The sequence below is a fragment of the Eucalyptus grandis genome, chromosome 1, assembly GCF_016545825.1.
Source record: "Eucalyptus grandis isolate ANBG69807.140 chromosome 1, ASM1654582v1, whole genome shotgun sequence".
In the NCBI taxonomy this organism is placed as follows: Eukaryota; Viridiplantae; Streptophyta; class Magnoliopsida; order Myrtales; family Myrtaceae; genus Eucalyptus; species Eucalyptus grandis.
Genome location: NC_052612.1, coordinates 18,512,600 through 18,529,868, shown reverse-complemented (window position 1 = coordinate 18,529,868; position 17,269 = coordinate 18,512,600). Strand labels below are relative to the sequence as shown.

At 39.2% G+C, this 17,269-nt stretch overlaps 2 protein-coding genes across 2 annotated transcripts in view; both read left to right on the top strand.

Annotated features, from left to right (window-relative positions):
* Positions 1–2,141: 2,141 nt before the first annotated feature.
* LOC104453105 (transcription factor IIIA-like) lies at positions 2,142–4,828 on the top strand. The gene is made up of 6 exons (XM_039310507.1): positions 2,142–2,347; positions 2,510–2,647; positions 3,426–3,720; positions 3,814–4,049; positions 4,181–4,324; positions 4,451–4,828. Exons 1-6 carry the CDS (start codon positions 2,216–2,218, stop codon positions 4,583–4,585), a joined length of 1,080 nt encoding a protein of 359 aa, XP_039166441.1. The 5' UTR covers positions 2,142–2,215; the 3' UTR covers positions 4,586–4,828.
* An 11,339-nt stretch (positions 4,829–16,167) lies between these two features.
* LOC120295874 (receptor-like protein 6) overlaps positions 16,168–17,269 on the top strand; it is a 1,837-nt gene continuing 735 nt past the window's right edge. Inside the window, exon 1 of the mRNA XM_039317481.1 lies at positions 16,168–17,146. Within this exon, the coding sequence (XP_039173415.1) occupies positions 16,168–17,146 (979 nt within the window). The remainder of the gene's footprint in view (positions 17,147–17,269) is intronic.

The following is a 17,269-nucleotide window of genomic DNA, read 5'->3' as shown; positions in this document are numbered from 1 at the left end:
GATGTTTTCATGGATCCTTGCTAGGGTGCATATGAAGCTGGAAGGTTGGAAAGAAAAACTCTTATCTAAAGTTGGTAAGGAAACATTGATCAAAGCCGTAGTACAAGCAATCCCTCAATATGCCATGTCCATCTTCAAGATCCCAATCTCCATATGCAAAGTCATCGAACAACGGATAGCAGCTTTTTGGTGGAAACAGAATGAGTCTAGAAGAGGAATGCACTGGAAAAATGGGAAATTTTGAAATGCAGAAAAGATGAAGGGGGCCTTGGGTTCAAAGACCTAATTAATTTTAACAAGGCAATGTTAGCCAAACAAGCATGGAGATTGGCACAGTCACCCTCAGCTCTATGGAGCAACATTCTAAAAGGATTATACTATCCAAACAGTGACTTATGGAAGGCAAAAACAGGACAGAGACCATCGTAGGGTTGGCGCAGCATACTTATTGGTCGAGATTCCATCGAACCGGAGGTGAAGTGGATAGTGGGAGATGGACAAAGTATTCACATATGGAAAGATAGATGGCTTCCAAGGGGAGTAATCGGAGGCCCAGTGAATAGAAACGATCCAGAGAAAGTCGCTAAACTAATCAACATTAAAAGCAGGTTATGGGAGCAAACTAAAATCCATGCGCTCTTCGATGCACAGGTAGCTCAGGAAATTTTATCTACTCCTATCAGCATTCAGCCACAGCAAGACAAACTCATTTGGATGGGAAACCAATCAGGTACGTACTCGGTAAAAAGCGGATATAACAGAGTATGTGCAAAAGCTGATGACCCTGACCTAAACAGAGCAACTACCTCCTACCAGCCACCCCGATCCTTATGGAACCGATTATGGGGCACTCCCATCCCCCCTAAAATCAAATTCTTTATGTGGAGCATATGCCAAAATGCACTCCCGACAAAAGAAAACCTCTATAAAAGGTGAATCTTACCTGATCCCATGTGCCCGCTCTGCCTCAAGTATCCAGAAACAACAGAACACCTATTCTTCCTATGCAAAAAAACGCGGCACATTTGGAGTGACCCACGCCTTAACCTGCACATAACCACCAGATCAGTAACTCGTATAGATAAGTGGTTTGCTGATTTCTTCGAAGCAAAAACAGAGCTACCTTCAGCAGCTATGGTGGCCCACTCGATGTGGTTGATATGGAAGCTCCGCAATGACATCTTTAGATCTCGGCCCCCCAAAACCGACTCACTAGTAGATCTCGCCAACATCCAGTCTATGGCCTCCTCTAGATGGATCCCGGGTAAAAAAACGCAGAAAACTTGCAGATCCGACTTGCCTGAGGTCTGGAAAGCACCGGATAAGTGCAGACTGAAGCTTAACGTGGACTGCTCTTGGAAGAAAGAAGATGAGACAAGTTCGGTAGCAGGCCTCATGCGTGACTTGAACGGCTTGCTGATTGATGGCTTTGCAGCTGAAATCCGAGCAGAATCTGCTCTACACGCCGAAACCCTAGCAATTCTTCACGGCGCACGTTTTCTGCACAACAGAACAGGAAGTACAGGGAAAGTAGTTCAGTTCGAAGGAAGAGGCTGGGAAGTACAATCCGATAACTTCACGCTCGTGGAAGCCATCATGGGCCGGATGGATGACCCATGGGCCGTTAGTGGCCTTCTACCAGAAATTCGAGCGCTCCTTCGGACATTACCTTCAATGACTCTCTCCTATTGCTCAAGAAATGCAAACTCAGCCGCTGATTGGATCGCCAAAATGCACCGCCTCAAAGCTCTGGCACCCAATTGGATTCACGCGCCACCGTCTTCCCTCTTAGATATCTTATGTTTTGATGCTAATCTATCATCTACGTGTAACCCGTATGTTTAATATATGAATGTCATATTTCCGTCCAAAAAAAAAAAAATTTCGCTCAGGATGATCTGATTCGATTTGGACGGTTCTCGATTCAATCCATCTGATATGCTCACTCTTAGATTGGGATTGGACGTAGGCAACAATCGCGAAGTCAAGCCCATTCCCGTTCGCGGATCTAATTTGGTACCGGTGGGAGTTTATTGGGCCGGGCTAAATTTGGGCCCAAGCCGATCGCGGGCCCAGAACGACACCGATCCCTATGTATATATTTGTCGGTTGGTTCCGCCTCAAACCCTGGAGAGGACGAGTCGAGCGTCATCTCCTCCAACTGGTAGGGTTTGAGCTTTGCTCTGCAACATCGGCGAGACCGGGCGCGAGAGAGATGGGGGAAGAAGAGAGGTGCGAGAAAGCAGGGCCTGTGTTTAGGGACATAAGGCGGTACTACTGCGAGTGCTGCGGGATCTGCAGGTCCAAGAAGTCCCTCATCACTTCTCACATCCAATCGCACCACCAAGTCAGTTCTCCTCGCTTCGTCGCCTTCCGATGCTTCGTAAGCAGCTCGGTTCCGCGAATTCTGGTGCTACGATTTGACTAGTTCGATCGGCAATTCCTGGTTTTGCGGTTGCCGAATTTGCTCGCGTTTGAATGTTTTCGTGTTGGTTCGGTCTTTTATCAGGATGAGGTGGAAGCGGCAATGGCTCAAGGGGTCGAGTGGAAGGAGGGAGCGAAAGCTAATAATACCTGCGAAGAATGCGGCGCCACGTTTAAGAAACCCGCGTACTTGAGGCAGCATATGCTGGGCCATTCGCTCGAGGTATATTGAGCTTTCTGTTTTGTTATTGATGATGAAACATGAAAGCAAGTTCTTTGATAATTTTAGTCAAGTTTCGACTTGATTACACCTGTCATGGAGGTGGTCTACGGTGAGGTACCGTTTGTGAAGTGGAGGGTTCAGATTACAGTCGCACCGGTCTTGTTGAACAGACAGTTTTGATGTACGATGCTCTGTCTTTGCTCTTAAAATCTTCACATTTGTAACTTCTAATGAGGTGTCAGAAACGGCAATTCGCATATTATCGTTGGGGATGTACATCATTTTCTGGGCTGTGGAATAGTGATGCCATGAATTTGTGAAGCATCATCTCATGCAAGCACCCATGAGAAAGCATTAATCTTTTCGTGTGGTCTGGTTTCAAAGATGGATTTCTTAGATAAAAAAGTTGTAATTTTGGTTGAAAAATAGAAACGTTTTTATTTTTTATTTTTTATATGATTTGTCTACTGCGAGTTTGCCTATACTGAAATCAAGACCTTGCAGGATAAAGTATGTTGGCTCATCTGATTATGATATGATAATGGCGTGAAGCATTGGATCCCACCGAAAAGAACTCCAAAATGCAAGAGGCTGCAATCTTGTATCTTGATTGGACTAGTATCAGGTTGGGGGACCACCTGAGAAGATCCATCAAGTCAGCCTCAGTCACGCATGTTCTATTTTGAGGTTTGAAGCATTGTTTTTTTTTTCCCCTATTGATGTCTAGAGATTTGGTATGCTTTGTATCTATGTGTCAATATGCTAAATTCATTTGCAGAGGCCTTTCAAGTGTTCTATGGAGGATTGCCCTGCCAGCTATAGGAGAAAAGACCATTTGGCTCGTCACTTTCTTCAGCATAAAGGCAAGATTTTCAGCTGTCCTGTTGATGGTTGCGATAAGTCATTTGCATATCAAGGGAACATGAAGAGGCACTTGAATGAAATTCGCAATGATGAGGAACCATCGACGTCTGGTGAATGTAAGAGTCTGAAGCAACATGTTTGTCCAGAGGTTGGGTGTGGGAAGGTTTTCAAGTTTGCATCGAAGTTGCGAAAGCATGAGGATTCTCATGGTAAGTCACTTAATAATGAAGGTCTGAAGCCAAATGATATCTATGAGCTGTTTAACGTGCCATTTGATAATAATGTCATTTCAACTGCTGCAATCAAACTGGAGACTGTGGAGGCTTTCTGTTGTGAGTGCATGAAATACTTCAGCAATGTTGACTATCTGAAGGAGCACATGCGGTCAGCTCACCAATTAGTCAATTGCGACATATGTGGGACTAAGCAGTTGAGGAAGAATATCCAACGGCATCTCCGCACACATGAGAAGAAAAATTCGGCTGATTCAGAAGCATTCAGATGTGATGTTGAGGGTTGTCTCCGCATTTTTTCAACAGTAAGATGCAGTCACCTACTAAGTAGATTCTGGCTGGCCATGGAATATAATTGTTTGGAACTTTGAAGCTTGAGGTCACTTATTGGGTGGCTGGTGAGCGTACATTAGCTAATGTTTTTTCATGTTGACAGAAATCAAATTTACGTCAGCATGTGAAGGCTGTTCATCTTGAGGTGAAGCCATTTGTATGTGGCCATAAGGATTGTGGCAAGAAGTTTGCGTATAAGCACGTGAGAGACCATCACGAGAAAACTGGTTGCCATGTTTACACTCCGGTGTGCCCCATTCTCTCATTCTCTCAAATATTGATATTCAATTTTACTACTCTTTTGAAATGCAGCTTTTTACTACATGAGATTTGGATGATCCTAATACCTATCAACTTGGCTCCTTGGCTTCAGGGTTATTTTGAGGAGTTAGATGAGCAATTTCGATCTAGGCCCAGAGGCGGGAGAAAGAGGAAATGTCCAACGATTGAGTCCCTACTGCGAAAAAGAGTTACTCTACCCAACGAGCTAGATTTCCTTTCGGATTAGTGGCTGGAGAGTCTCAGGGGCGCTCGACAGCAGCCAAGGATGATGTATAGTAGCTGTGGTTTTTTGCCTCATAGGGCCGAGCAAAGGTGATGAGTTCACTCATCATCCTCGTGTCACTTGTTTGTGGTTGATAGAGTTTGCTATTGTTTTGTATATGAAGATAAGAGAGCGAATTATACTTAGCGAAAGATGCTTGTGATGAGCTATTGTCAGCTGTACATAATGCAATATAGTAAAATTCAACTGAGAATCCACTGGTTTCATTCTGATCAACGATAAAAATGGATCAGGTGATTAGTGATTGAACAGTTGAAAAGTCCTGGTCAGTATTTTCCTTTTCGAGATTGTTGAAGTCTTGGAAGTCGGATTTCTACCATCTCCTTTGGTAATGCTTAAAACAAAATTAATATGTCTATAAAATCATTTCTCTTAAGTATGTAAAATTTCTTCTAATTTAAATGTCAGGTCAAATCCCTAGAAATATCATGTACACATTTCCATGGGATAAAAATGCCTCACCAAATGTCCCGAAAATATGACGGAGTTATTGGAGGGACGAAAGTGACCATCATTGTCTTTTGCCATAGCGGATGATGCTTGCACTTTAATTTGTTCTTAAAATTAATAAAAAATAACAAATTAAAAACTAAAATGTTGTTGGCCGAAATATGTTGTTGGCAAGTAAACTAGAGTTTTAAGGGATGAAAAAACTATTAAGTGCCAATGAAAATATTGAAAACGATTGAATTACAGAATCATCTTCCTCGGATCATTGCCTAAGATCGTCTCTTGAAGAGTCGTTCGTGAGCATCGCCCAAACCCCAATTATGGGCCCAGTGATGGCTATTGGCTACTGCCTGGAATCTGGTCCAGATCGAGGTTGGACGACCCCAACCAGTGGACCAGATTGGGTCCTATGGCTGCAGCCATGGATGCCCACGAGCTGTTCGGGCAGAGCTTCAATGGATGTGAGCTCTATCCCAGAGGGCTGCGCAGCCACCCTAGGCTTCAGGCTCGTGCCACAGGAGTTCTCACGGTCGCGAGCAATACCTCGACTGAGAGAGAGTGTGTGTGTGCAACGAGGGGGATGGGCTTGTCGGTGACGATTAAAAGCGGTTTTAGCCAAGTTTTCAACTGCGCTCATGAGCGTTTCGATGGTGTCCAAAAACTTTTTCCTCTTTGTAGCCCAGAAAACAAGAGAAAATTGCAACGTGACTATCACAAACAATGCCTTGTAAAGTAGCACACAAGGAAAATGGCGTCGGAGCCTGTAATATTGTTTGAAATTCAAGATGCATTTGTTTTAAGATAAATTAAAGACGTGAAAAGTATTTTTTTGAAAAATTATTGGTTATATCAGTTATAAAAGTAAATCAACAGAAAATGTTTTTATGATCGATAGCAAGCTATGCCTAACTACTTTCGTCTGTGATGGAAATATATTGTATTCATTCATTTTTGTAAGCAACACAAAAGAGTATTTCTTAAAAAAATGTATTCTAAATTTTGTGTTTTCTATGGAACAAATGCAACTTTAAAATCTTTCCTTTGCTTTTCGAGCTTGCGACTACCCCTCCAAGAGGATACTTGCTACATCGGGACAAGGGAAGGGCGGCTGTTTTCTTGTTTCTTGACGATGATGAATCATTTATAATCACAAACAAGTGTTTAACCTTACGTCTAGCCCAAATAGAATAATTTTCCTTTCAATAGTAAATTTGTAATACCATTCATGAAATTTCAAATAATGGTGTATATTGATGATATTTGCAATAATATTAGTGAATTATTATAGTCAATGTTCTAGTTATATATTTACCACTTAAAACTAAATCTTATCACGGTCAATGGTTTTCTAATATTGAGTTTGTGGACTGTAAGATTGTTATTTAATTGGTGACTTAACAATTATGCACCCACTTGTAAAATATAAAAGTTAGTGTCAATCAACTATTAGATTTGGGGACGATAAAATTGTTATTTCATTGGCAACATATGCTTACGAGTCCATTTGTAAAATCTAAAAAGAAAGTGGAAATATAATATTGAGTTTTTCAATGGTAAAATTGTCATTCCATCGCTAATTACAAATGAGCTAATCAATAAATTATTGATAGCTTTTTTACTTATCATCAGTATTTCGAATTTATTATCACCATTACATAATTACAATCCACGGAAAAATTTCTGTTTTACTCGTCAACAGAATTTTATAAATCACCAGATTTAGGAGCTCCACTACAAGGACAATTTTGCATTCCTAGTCGAGTCAACTGAAAACCACTATTTGTTATGTTTAATTGTAGTTAGTAAGTTCAATGTTTTTCCTCTCCATAATTTTCTAAGAAGGTGTGTACCTGCCGTGTACCCACCACCAAACTGGACCAAAGGCCTTCCTAGCTTTTTCTAAGAAGGTGCATGGAAATTTTCGATTTGAAAATTCCAATTGCGAAAAGTTTTCAAATTCCTGCTCAGTTCATGGGCTTGAAGTTGGACCTGGTCGATTGCATTTTATAAATCATCGAATCAGGGAGCTTACTTAAATGACAATTTAGCATTCTCTAGTTATTGAGTGAAGTTTGGTCATTATGTTTTATTGAAGTAAGTTGAATTGTCTTTCCTTTCCATAATTATCTACTGTTGGAAAGTCCTTCAATTAGAAACATTCTTTATGTCTGGATAAAATAAAGATTCTTTATGCATGTGCCCATTCTATTCGTGAACGGAATTTTATAAATCACCGAATCGGAGACCTCATTTAAACGACAATTTTGCGTTCTCTAGTCAAGTCAACTGAAAACTATTGCTTGTAGTTTGGTTGTCATGCTTTATTGGAATAACTTCAATTGTTTTTCCTCTCCATGAGTGTCTGTTGTCGGAATAAAAAAAAGTTCTTCAACTTCAGATAAAATAAAGATTCTTTACGGACGTGCCCACCAAATTGGACCAAAGTCGCCATCCATTCTCTTAGAAGGTGCATGGAAATTCTGGGTTTGAAAAATTTCAATTCGGAAAGGTTTTCGACCTGCCCATTTCATGGGCTTAAAGTTGGACTTGGTTGAATGGTTCGCGGCATCATTGGTTTGACCAGTGTTTACTAACGCTTTCAATTCAACTATCATGTTATATGAAAAATATGGTATGCTAATTTTGATTGGCTGCAATAACATTTTGTAAGTTTTCCGAAAATGTCAAATCCCAGCGTTAATATGATGCTATTCGTCCGTCATGGATTAATTCCATGTGGTAGCATAGCAAAGAAAATGTAAGTTTTAAGCAATCTAACCAATTATGAGGATTGGCCGAAGCGTATCGAGAAATGAAACTGGGTATGTTACAAATTTTATTGGTCTAAGAAGATTTTTCTAATCATGTTTCTGAAATTGAGTTGTTGAGGTTGGTTAATTCTTGGAATGATAAAATACATAAGCGGCGAAGAAGGCTTTAATGACGGAAAAAACAAAGAACGCAAGCGGTAGTAGCCGGACCAAGGGTTGCCAAAGTACTCGCGCCCGATTTCCATCCATTTCATGCGCCGTTTGTTCCGGTGATATATGGCCACTCGCCTGAATTACTCGGTCATGTAGCTCGAGCCAATATCGGACTTGACATCCTTAGGGAGATCATTGAAGAATCTCACTACCTCATGAGGATCGTGTCAGTGGAGACGAGCTCATAATGGTAACAGTAGCAGTGCACCGTTGCTCGAAATCCCAACATATTGCTTATATATTTCAAAGGCCAAAACATACATGAGATTAGCTCTAAATCATGAGACATGATAATTAGAGAATTTGTTCGACAATCACTCGTAAATTTGATAGGCACACTAATGGCTTGACCTTAGTTTGAAAGGAGAAAAATCTGACGTGTGAGAATGCAAACGTAATGACCAAGAAGCGCAAATCACCTTCGTTTTACTGGTGATCTCCTCGGACTGATGTCTTCATTTTCCTCAATTTGCGAAGATCAGTCCAAATGTCACAGGAAAACTGAGTCCGAGAGCTCCATCTTTGATTTCCTTATTTTCCCAATAGTGAACATTAAACAGAAAATCGGGTCTTGATTACAATAAACCTTGTAGATATAAAATGGAGATATGAATATCTGCTCTCTAGAAGGGAAATTGTACTGTAGAAAGCGGGGAATGATGAATTTGCATTCATAAATCAAGTCAGCTTAAGATAGTGGCCCATAGGGACCAAGAAGTTAATGATATGACGACATTTTGCAACAAATATTAGTGACTTATAACCATAATTATAACCATAAATGTTCTAGTTATATATTTACTACTCAAAACTTAATCACAACACGATAAATGATTTTCTATTATTTGGTTTGTAGATAGTAAGATTGTTATTTCATTGGTAACTCGCAAACAGTTATGCATTTGCTCGTAAAATATAAAAATAAGTGTTAGTCTGCTACCATATTCGTGGATGATAAAACTGTTACTTCATTGGTAACATTTACCTGGGCATCCATTCGTAAAACCTAAAAACAAGTGGTAATATACGGTTGAATTTGTCAATAATAAAATTGTTGTTTCATTGCTAATTTCAAATTGCTAACCGAATTAACTAGCTATTGATCACTTATTATATATCTTCGTCGGTATTTTAAATTTATTATTGACATTACATAATTACCTTTCACAGAAAAAATTCCGTTTAATTCATCAACATAATTTTATAGAACACAGCACCGGGGTGCTCCACTGAAACTACAAGGTTGCATTCTCTAATCAAAGTCAACTGAAAGTTAATGCGTGTACTTTGGTTGTGATGCATTATTGGAGTAAGTTCAATTGTCTTTCATTTCCATAGTTGTGCATTGTCATAAAGTCCTTCAATCAGAAACATTCTTCACGTTCAGATAAAATAAAGATACATCACATGTGAGCCCGCCAAACTGGACCAAAGGTGAAATCTTCCCAGGTCTAAGAACATTCTTTACGTTCGAATGGAGCTCAATTCAGGGGTTTGAAGTTGGACCCAATTGACTAGTTTAGTTGTAAGAACATTAAAATTGTTACTTCATTGGTAACATTTACTTACGCGTCCATTTATAAAATCTAAAAATAAGTGGTAATATACAGTTGAGTTTGACACTAATAAAATTTTTATTTCATCGCTAATTTCAAATTGCTAACCAAATTAACAAGCTATTGATCACTTTTTACACATCATCATTGATATTTTGAATTTATTTTCGACATTACATAATTACCTTCCACAGGAAAAATTCCATTTTATTTGTCAACGGAATTTTATAGAACACCGAATCCGGGAGCTCCACTGAGACGACGATGTTGCATTCTCTAGTCAAAGTCAATTGAAAGCTAATGCTTGTAATTTGGCCGTGATGCATAATTGGAGTAAGTTGAATTGCCTTTCCTATCCATAATTGTCTACTGTCGGAAAGTCCTTCAATCAAAAACATTCTTCACGTTAGGATAAAATAAAGATACATCACACGTGAGCCCGCCAAACTAAAGGTGCAATCTTCCCAGGTCTAAGAACATTCTTTACGTTCGAATGGAGCTCAATTCAGGGGTTTGAAGTTGGACCCAGTTGACTGGTTCAGCATCATTGGTTTGACTAGCGATTATTGCCGCTTTCAAGTCAACAATCATGTTATATGAAAAATAAGATCTACAAATTTCGATTGACTATAGTAACATTTTGTAAATTTTCTAGAAATGTTAAATCCTAGCGTTAATACGATGCTCTTCATCTGTCATGGACTAATTCCATGTTGTAGCACATGATCGATCTCATTGCAATGAAGATGTGAGTTTTTTAACATCATGAGTTCAAGTGCGAGGCTAAGTCAAGTCGGAGCCTCATCGGTTCTAATTTTATGAAAGTCAAATTTGAGCTCAAGTTTGAGTCAAGCTTTGACAAAAACTCATTTATGATAATTGAGTTGAATCAAACTAAGTCATTTCACGTTTATAAAAAAAGTTCATGAGTCAAACTTAGTCCAGAAACGTTGAGCTTTGACGGGATTGAGTTCGAATGAAGTGTTCAATCTTAAATTTTTGAGTCTAGTGTCACTGACCAATAGTTCATTGATCGTAGAATAGCTTGTGCAGTGCTTGATGAGCAGATAACACTATGCCAACCTTCCATCTATAATTGTTCTAGAGAACAATACGGTGAATAACTTCCTCATATCAGATCGTGCCACACCTAGTTTAACTCGAGTGTCTAGTCTAACGACCGAGACAATAGATCATTTTAGGCATAACAACTGGTTTTAGCCTATCATGGCCTCATTAGGAGTGGCCTAATTAGGAGGGTGACATTAGCTCCTGACCAATTTGTGTACAGGAAGCCAACCTCACTTTCAAAGCTTCGTAGAAATATATTCATTCTATTTTTCTAAAACTCTTAGCATCAACCATTCTGGTGACATTCCCACAATCAGTTGTATTCATCCCTCTGCATCACTCACTATTCACCCGCTAATCCCAAGCTCTACTCATAAGGATATGTGAGTATGGAAGAATTATGGACCGTGACATTAGTATCGTTCAAAATATGAATATCAACTCGATGGATCAAACCTCTTTTATGTACCGGCCGAAAAATATTCCCAACACCACTTAGAAATCAGTCTCGGTCATCACTGGACATTCGTTCAAAGGTAATCTTGCATATCGTTGTGACTTTGTGCAAGATGAAATTACTTAGTGCGGATAAGTAAAGAAAATTTGGAAAATAAATATTACCTTGCAACTACCACGGAAGTAAGCCCCAGCAGACATGTTCTGAGTGCAGACCCACAATACAATTACGATGTGATTAAATTGAGTCTATTAAAAAGAATCATTTGCACACTAGTAAAGATCACTAAATTAGTAGGAACACTTAAGTAGACACAAGCACACATTAATGAAAGAACAATTATCAATTGATTGAAAATTTTCGTTTTCAATTAGTTATCAAACTTTAACAAGTGATCCAAAAGGAACTTTCTAATATCACGAAAAATCTCAAACTTTTATATATGTGATCAAATTACCAAAAACTAATCTTGAACAACCAAAAATTTCAAACTAGTACATTTATGACAAATTTATCCCAAATTAATTTTTTGATCATAAAAAACCTGAATTAGTGTATTTGTGACAAATTTGCCATCCGTTAATTTCTGTAAAATTTGATTAATATCATGAAAAACTCCTAACCGGTACACTTGTGATAAATTGAGGGTAAAACCATAAACTAGTACACCTGTCAATTACCATTTGTCATCTAACTTAGAAATTTGAAGGTAAAATTTAACAGAAATTAATAAAAGATAAATTTGTCACTGGTGTGTCGACTTGGGCTTGGGATTTTTGGAGGTCAAAAAATTAATTTGGGGTAAATTTGTCACAAGTGTACCGGTTAGAAGTTTTTCATGTTATTAGCCCTTCTTTTAATAAAGAACTTGTGATATTTTCAATAATCTTTTGTCCATCGACTATCTCCAATCCAAAAAAATTGGCCTATTTGCATTATAACCAAATCCATCTCTGATTCAATCCTGCCTTTGGTGGCTGTGACAAGAATGGACCACACATAAAATCTAATGCTTCTAGAAGCACAATATCTTGCTCGCCCTAATACTAAACCACCCTTTGGATATGGGCACCATTTAACTATCTCTATTTTCATCACTAAACGTAGCTTATATACCAATTCGCTAAGCTGGTCATATCCTCTCCATTGAAGTTTGATTTTTTTTGGTCCGGCCAGCGCAACTTCAATTGACACCAACAAATCTGCAAACAAATAAAGAAAAGCCAACAGACACAAACGCGTTTCTGCTCCTAATCCCCATACTCATGAGTCCACAGAGTAAGAAACATCTTCACTCCCACAAGTTACGTTAACACTAAGACAGAATCGTCCCCACCAGCAGACGTTTACTTTGGCTGCTCCCTGTTTCCAAGACGATGCATCCCCTATTTTCCTCCTCCTCCCTTGCGTTTCTCTGTTCTTGAAATTGCCCATTTCGCACGAAATTTTCTGGATGCCTCTCTCACATGTCGTCATCTTTACGGACTATATATATATATGAATATTAGAGAATTTCCTTTTAAAATATTTTTATTAAAGACATTATAAGATGTTAGGGATATTGCTTTGATATTTGATTATCTCCTAGAATTTCCTTGTTAGATGAAGATAACTAATTTGCTTGTTACATTAGATTATTTCTTTCCTATATGTATTGTTTGGGCATATATACCCCTTGATTATAACACACTATAAAGATAAATTATTAAGTAAAAAGATGTAACATTTGAGTATTTTTATCTTCGAGAGCAACCACAACAAGTCGTCGTCTTTAAGAGTGCCCTGTAGGCATATGCTTGTTATAGCTTTATCTTGCGAGTCAATGATGTCTCCCTCATCACCAGAGGAAGTTGCCGCCTCTTCAAGCCCTCATTAGTCATTTCACAAACATCATTGTGCTGGTAAAGTCTACCGAAAGTTGAGCTTCTTTTTTCTCTAGCTTCACTCCTTCGTGCATCCTTCTTGATCGTGGTCATTGGTTCCGCTATTTCGTCAAAATCAAACTACTTGGTTTGTTGGTTTTGGTCTTAATTTCTTATTCATTTTTTTCTATTTCATTTTTTTTTATCTTTTTCAATTGCAAATGAAGAAAAACACAAAACAGAGCTTTCTACAGTGCCATTAATGCTCCAACCTACAACACCTACATATCATAGACATGTTGAGTTTTTTTTTTTCAAGCATCATCGACGAGCAAAGTCACTGCCTCTAGGCAGCTGTGAGCACTCGAGTCGAACACTTTTTCATCAAGTAACCAAAGTTGAGTACCATAGGGTGACTTAGTTTAGTGTGCCACAATTCAAGTTGGATTTCCATTAAGTTTCATCAAGGTTGTCTAAAAAAGAGGTTTCAACTTTATGATGTTTCTTTAGTGTCAATACTATGATAACTAGTTTTCTTGTTATCTTGTCAAAATCTTGGACCAAACGAGAAGATGGAGCTTTTCATTAGCTAGAGCAATGCGGTGCTCATTGGAAGGTTGATTTTGATTTATGAATTAGTCAATGGGATCTCTTTCAATTGATATAAGATTTTGATAATTGAATTACATTTAAAATCCAACAATTGGGTGTTGTTTTAGATTGCAAGAGAGTTTGCTCCTCTCTTTATGGTCTTGATTTCGAGTCTTATTGGAAGCTAACTCTGCTCAATCCAAAAAGAAAAAATTAAAAGTCTAAAAAATCTCTATTAAGCCACTCTTAGCATAGGAAAACTCACTACGAAGCAAAAAAAGAAGGAAGAAAACCTTCAAATGTATCAGTATACAATACCAAAAGAAAAACTCCATAGCGATTATCAGGATATGCCACGCGTCGATTGCTCCTTTAGCCAACCCACACGCATTTCTATTAAATAGAGTAAAGGTTGCATGAAGGGAGTGAAGTATGGTAATTATCCGTTGGCCGGGTACAGGTGGGCCATGGTAATCGTCCGACGTGCACGATGGATCAATCCCTGCATCTACACTAGTTCGGTTTTTCTTTTCTTTCTTTAATTTAAAACCTTTGTGGATTTTTCCTCTTTTATTTTCCTTTGTACTACTCTTTATACCACTCGAAGTAAAGATAACGCCCATTTTTCATCGTCTTACTTTTGCCTTTTTTCCGTTTTCTTCCTTTCTCTTCCTTTCAGTTTAATATAAGAGAAATCATCTACCAACTATTCCCGTAATTACCATAATTTATCAGTGAAATTTAAACTTAACAATTTTTTTATGAAATTGTATATGAAAGGTGAAATCATAAAGTTGAAATGATTCTAGGATTATTTTCTTTTTGGGCTTCTTTCACGGTCTTATAAAATTTTATAAATGAAACTCAAATATAAGTAAATCATTTTATTTATCTCCTTGAATCTACATATTTAATAAAATAGTTGGATATAATATCTATGTTGTTTGCTTTTAATGGATCTCTCAAATACATGGTTAATGTTCACGTACAAAGACAACAATGATCACATGATGTCATTGGTTTTATGATCTTAAATAAGGTAAGCCAAAAGTATTTTCAAGGGATGTCAAGTTCTAATTTCAATATCTTAGGCAAATTTCTTTTATCTTTCCTTTTTTCCTAAAAAACATAAATATGTCTTTTGTTTCAATTGGAAAATTAGGATAAAAAAGAATGTCACTTTGTTGCGCAATGTCACCGATTTTTATTAGGAATGTTGGAAAGTGTTATAATTCAAATTTGGTGACTAATGATCTATGTAGCACCGACACGGATACGCGATACGTGACACAACACAACACGACACGACACGACACGACACGACACGACACGCCAACATGTCATTTCTAAAAAAATAGAGAATTTCGACATGTTGGGACACGTTATATAATAAATAAATATTTTTATATATACATATGATTATTTCAAAAATAAGAGTAGAGTCAATTTATTTAAATAAATTTATAATTTTCATGGTGATCATAATTTATTATTATTTAACATTATTCATCTTCTTCTTTTTTCTTGAAATCACCTTCCACCATCTCCCTCAAAAAAGAAAAGAAAAAAAGGACAAATCCCGCCCAGTTGGAAGAGCATTCCATTTAATTTTTTTTTTTTGCTCTTCATGGCACCATCATTTTTAATTTTTTTTCCTGCTCTTCCTTAAAACGCAAACGCTAGCTACCTACTATTCCTCCTAGGCGCCTCCTCCTTGCACAGCACCTCATTTTTAAATTTTTTTTCTGCCCTCTTTGGAAACCCAAACCTAGATGCCTCATCCTCCTTACACTCCTCCTCCACTGCACCCCCCCATTTTTTATTCTTTATTTTTTGCCCTTCCTTGGAAACCTAAATTGTAGCCTCCTCCTCCTCCTTCTATGCTCATCCTCCTTGCACGACACCCATTCTTTATCTTTTAGAAACCCTTCTTCCTAAAACAAAAAGAGAAGCCTTGAAAACTCTCGGAAAACACTGGCCGCTCCCTCCTCCTTCATTGCACCATCCTCTTCCTCTCAATCTGTACTCTCTCTTGGTCGCCTCGTTGCAGTCGCCCGCTGCCTTGCCTCTAGTCCTCCATCTTTTGCGGTCGTAGCCTTGTCTCCGGTCCTCCGTCACGGCCATCTTGGTTGCCTGGTTCTCTCTTCCTACAACCTTCTCTTACCGTCACAGCCTCATCGCTGCGGCCTCGCCTCCGTAGTCTCGCTTCCTTTGCCTTGCCTCGTCTCCATCCTCCATCGCCTTCTACAACGATTCACTCTCCCTTCATGCTTGTAGACCCGCTCCAGAAACCCAGCCTCTTGTGATTTCAGACACACTCCGACTCGCGTGTCGAGAAGAGTTGACCACACGTGTTGACCGTGTGTCCAAGCGTGTCCGACACGACACGGAAGGTTCCTGAATGTGTCCGTGCTTCATATCTAATGATATCCCAAAATTGACCCTAAAATGCACCTAAAGTAGGACGACTCCTCCACTCCCAAGTGTCCTATTCTTTTCGGTTGATTCCCTCTTCCCTGCTCCCTCTTCCCGTGCCCTTCTTACACCTCTTCTGATGAACAACCCGATCGTTTCATGGCTTCTTCTTGCTATATCCACAATCTCCATCTTCTCCGACGTAGCTAGGGCTTCAACTTCAGCCCAGTGTCTTGGGATCGACCAGAGATCACTCTTGCTCGAGCTGAGAAACAACCTCATCTTCAATGCCTCCGAGTCTTCCAAGCTAGTACAGTGGGACCGAAGTGCCGATTCATGGAGCGGTGTGACGTGCGAGGACGGCCTTGTTGTGGGACTTGATTTGAGCGTTGAGTCGATCTCTAGCGGAATCGACAGTTCGTCAAGTCTCTTCAAACTTGTGTTCCTTCGGAGCCTGAACTTGGCTTTCAACGACTTCAACTACATGGCAATTCCATCGGGCCTCGTGAATCTCAGCCGCTTGGAACATCTCAACTTGTCCTTCGCTGGATTCACTGGGCAGATTCCTGCTAAGCTATCTCGCCTGAGGAAGCTACGTACTCTTGATCTCACTTGCTCTTTCTCTAGTCCAGCTCTGCTAAAACTTGACAAGCCCTCTTTGAGGTCGCTGATTGGGGATTTGGGGGAGTTGAGGGAGTTGTACCTTGATGGGGTCAATGTGTCTACTGAGGGAAGTGAGTGGTGCGACGCGTTGTCTTCTTCAGTTCCAAAACTTGAGGTGCTGAGCATGTCGGACTGTTCTCTGTCTGGTCCTATTGATGCTTCTCTTATGAGTCTTGCTAATCTGTCGGTCATTCAACTCGGAGGCAACAACTTGTCCACCACAGTTCCTAGTTTCTTAGCAAATTTCTCTAGCTTGAAAACACTGCACCTAGGTGATTGCGACCTGCAGGGAGAATTTCCTCAAAAAGTCTTCCAAGTAAAAACACTTAAAAACCTTGTCCTATCACGCAATGAACTCCTTCAGGTATCTTTGCCCGATTTTTTGGAGGACAATTCTCTTGAGACTCTGGTCATGCCTAGTACCAATATCTTAGGGAGGATACCCGATTCAATCGGTAATCTAAGAAAATTGTCGTGGTTAAATCTGGAGAGTTGCAATTTGAGTGGGTCGATCCCGAGCTCGATGAAGAACCTATCGGAGCTGATTTATCTAGACTTGTCTTATAATAGTCTTCTTG

Bases quoted from the DNA above. Each gene is read 5' to 3' on its own strand.
- LOC104453105 (XM_039310507.1), top strand. From the start codon at position 2,216: ATGGGGGAAGAAGAGAGGTGCGAGAAAGCAGGGCCTGTGTTTAGGGAC. The intron at 3,721-3,813 runs GTAAGTCACTTA...CAACTGCTGCAA, and splicing joins AAAGCATGAGGATTCTCATG to TCAAACTGGAGACTGTGGAG. The intron at 4,050-4,180 runs GTAAGATGCAGT...TCATGTTGACAG, and splicing joins GTCTCCGCATTTTTTCAACA to AAATCAAATTTACGTCAGCA.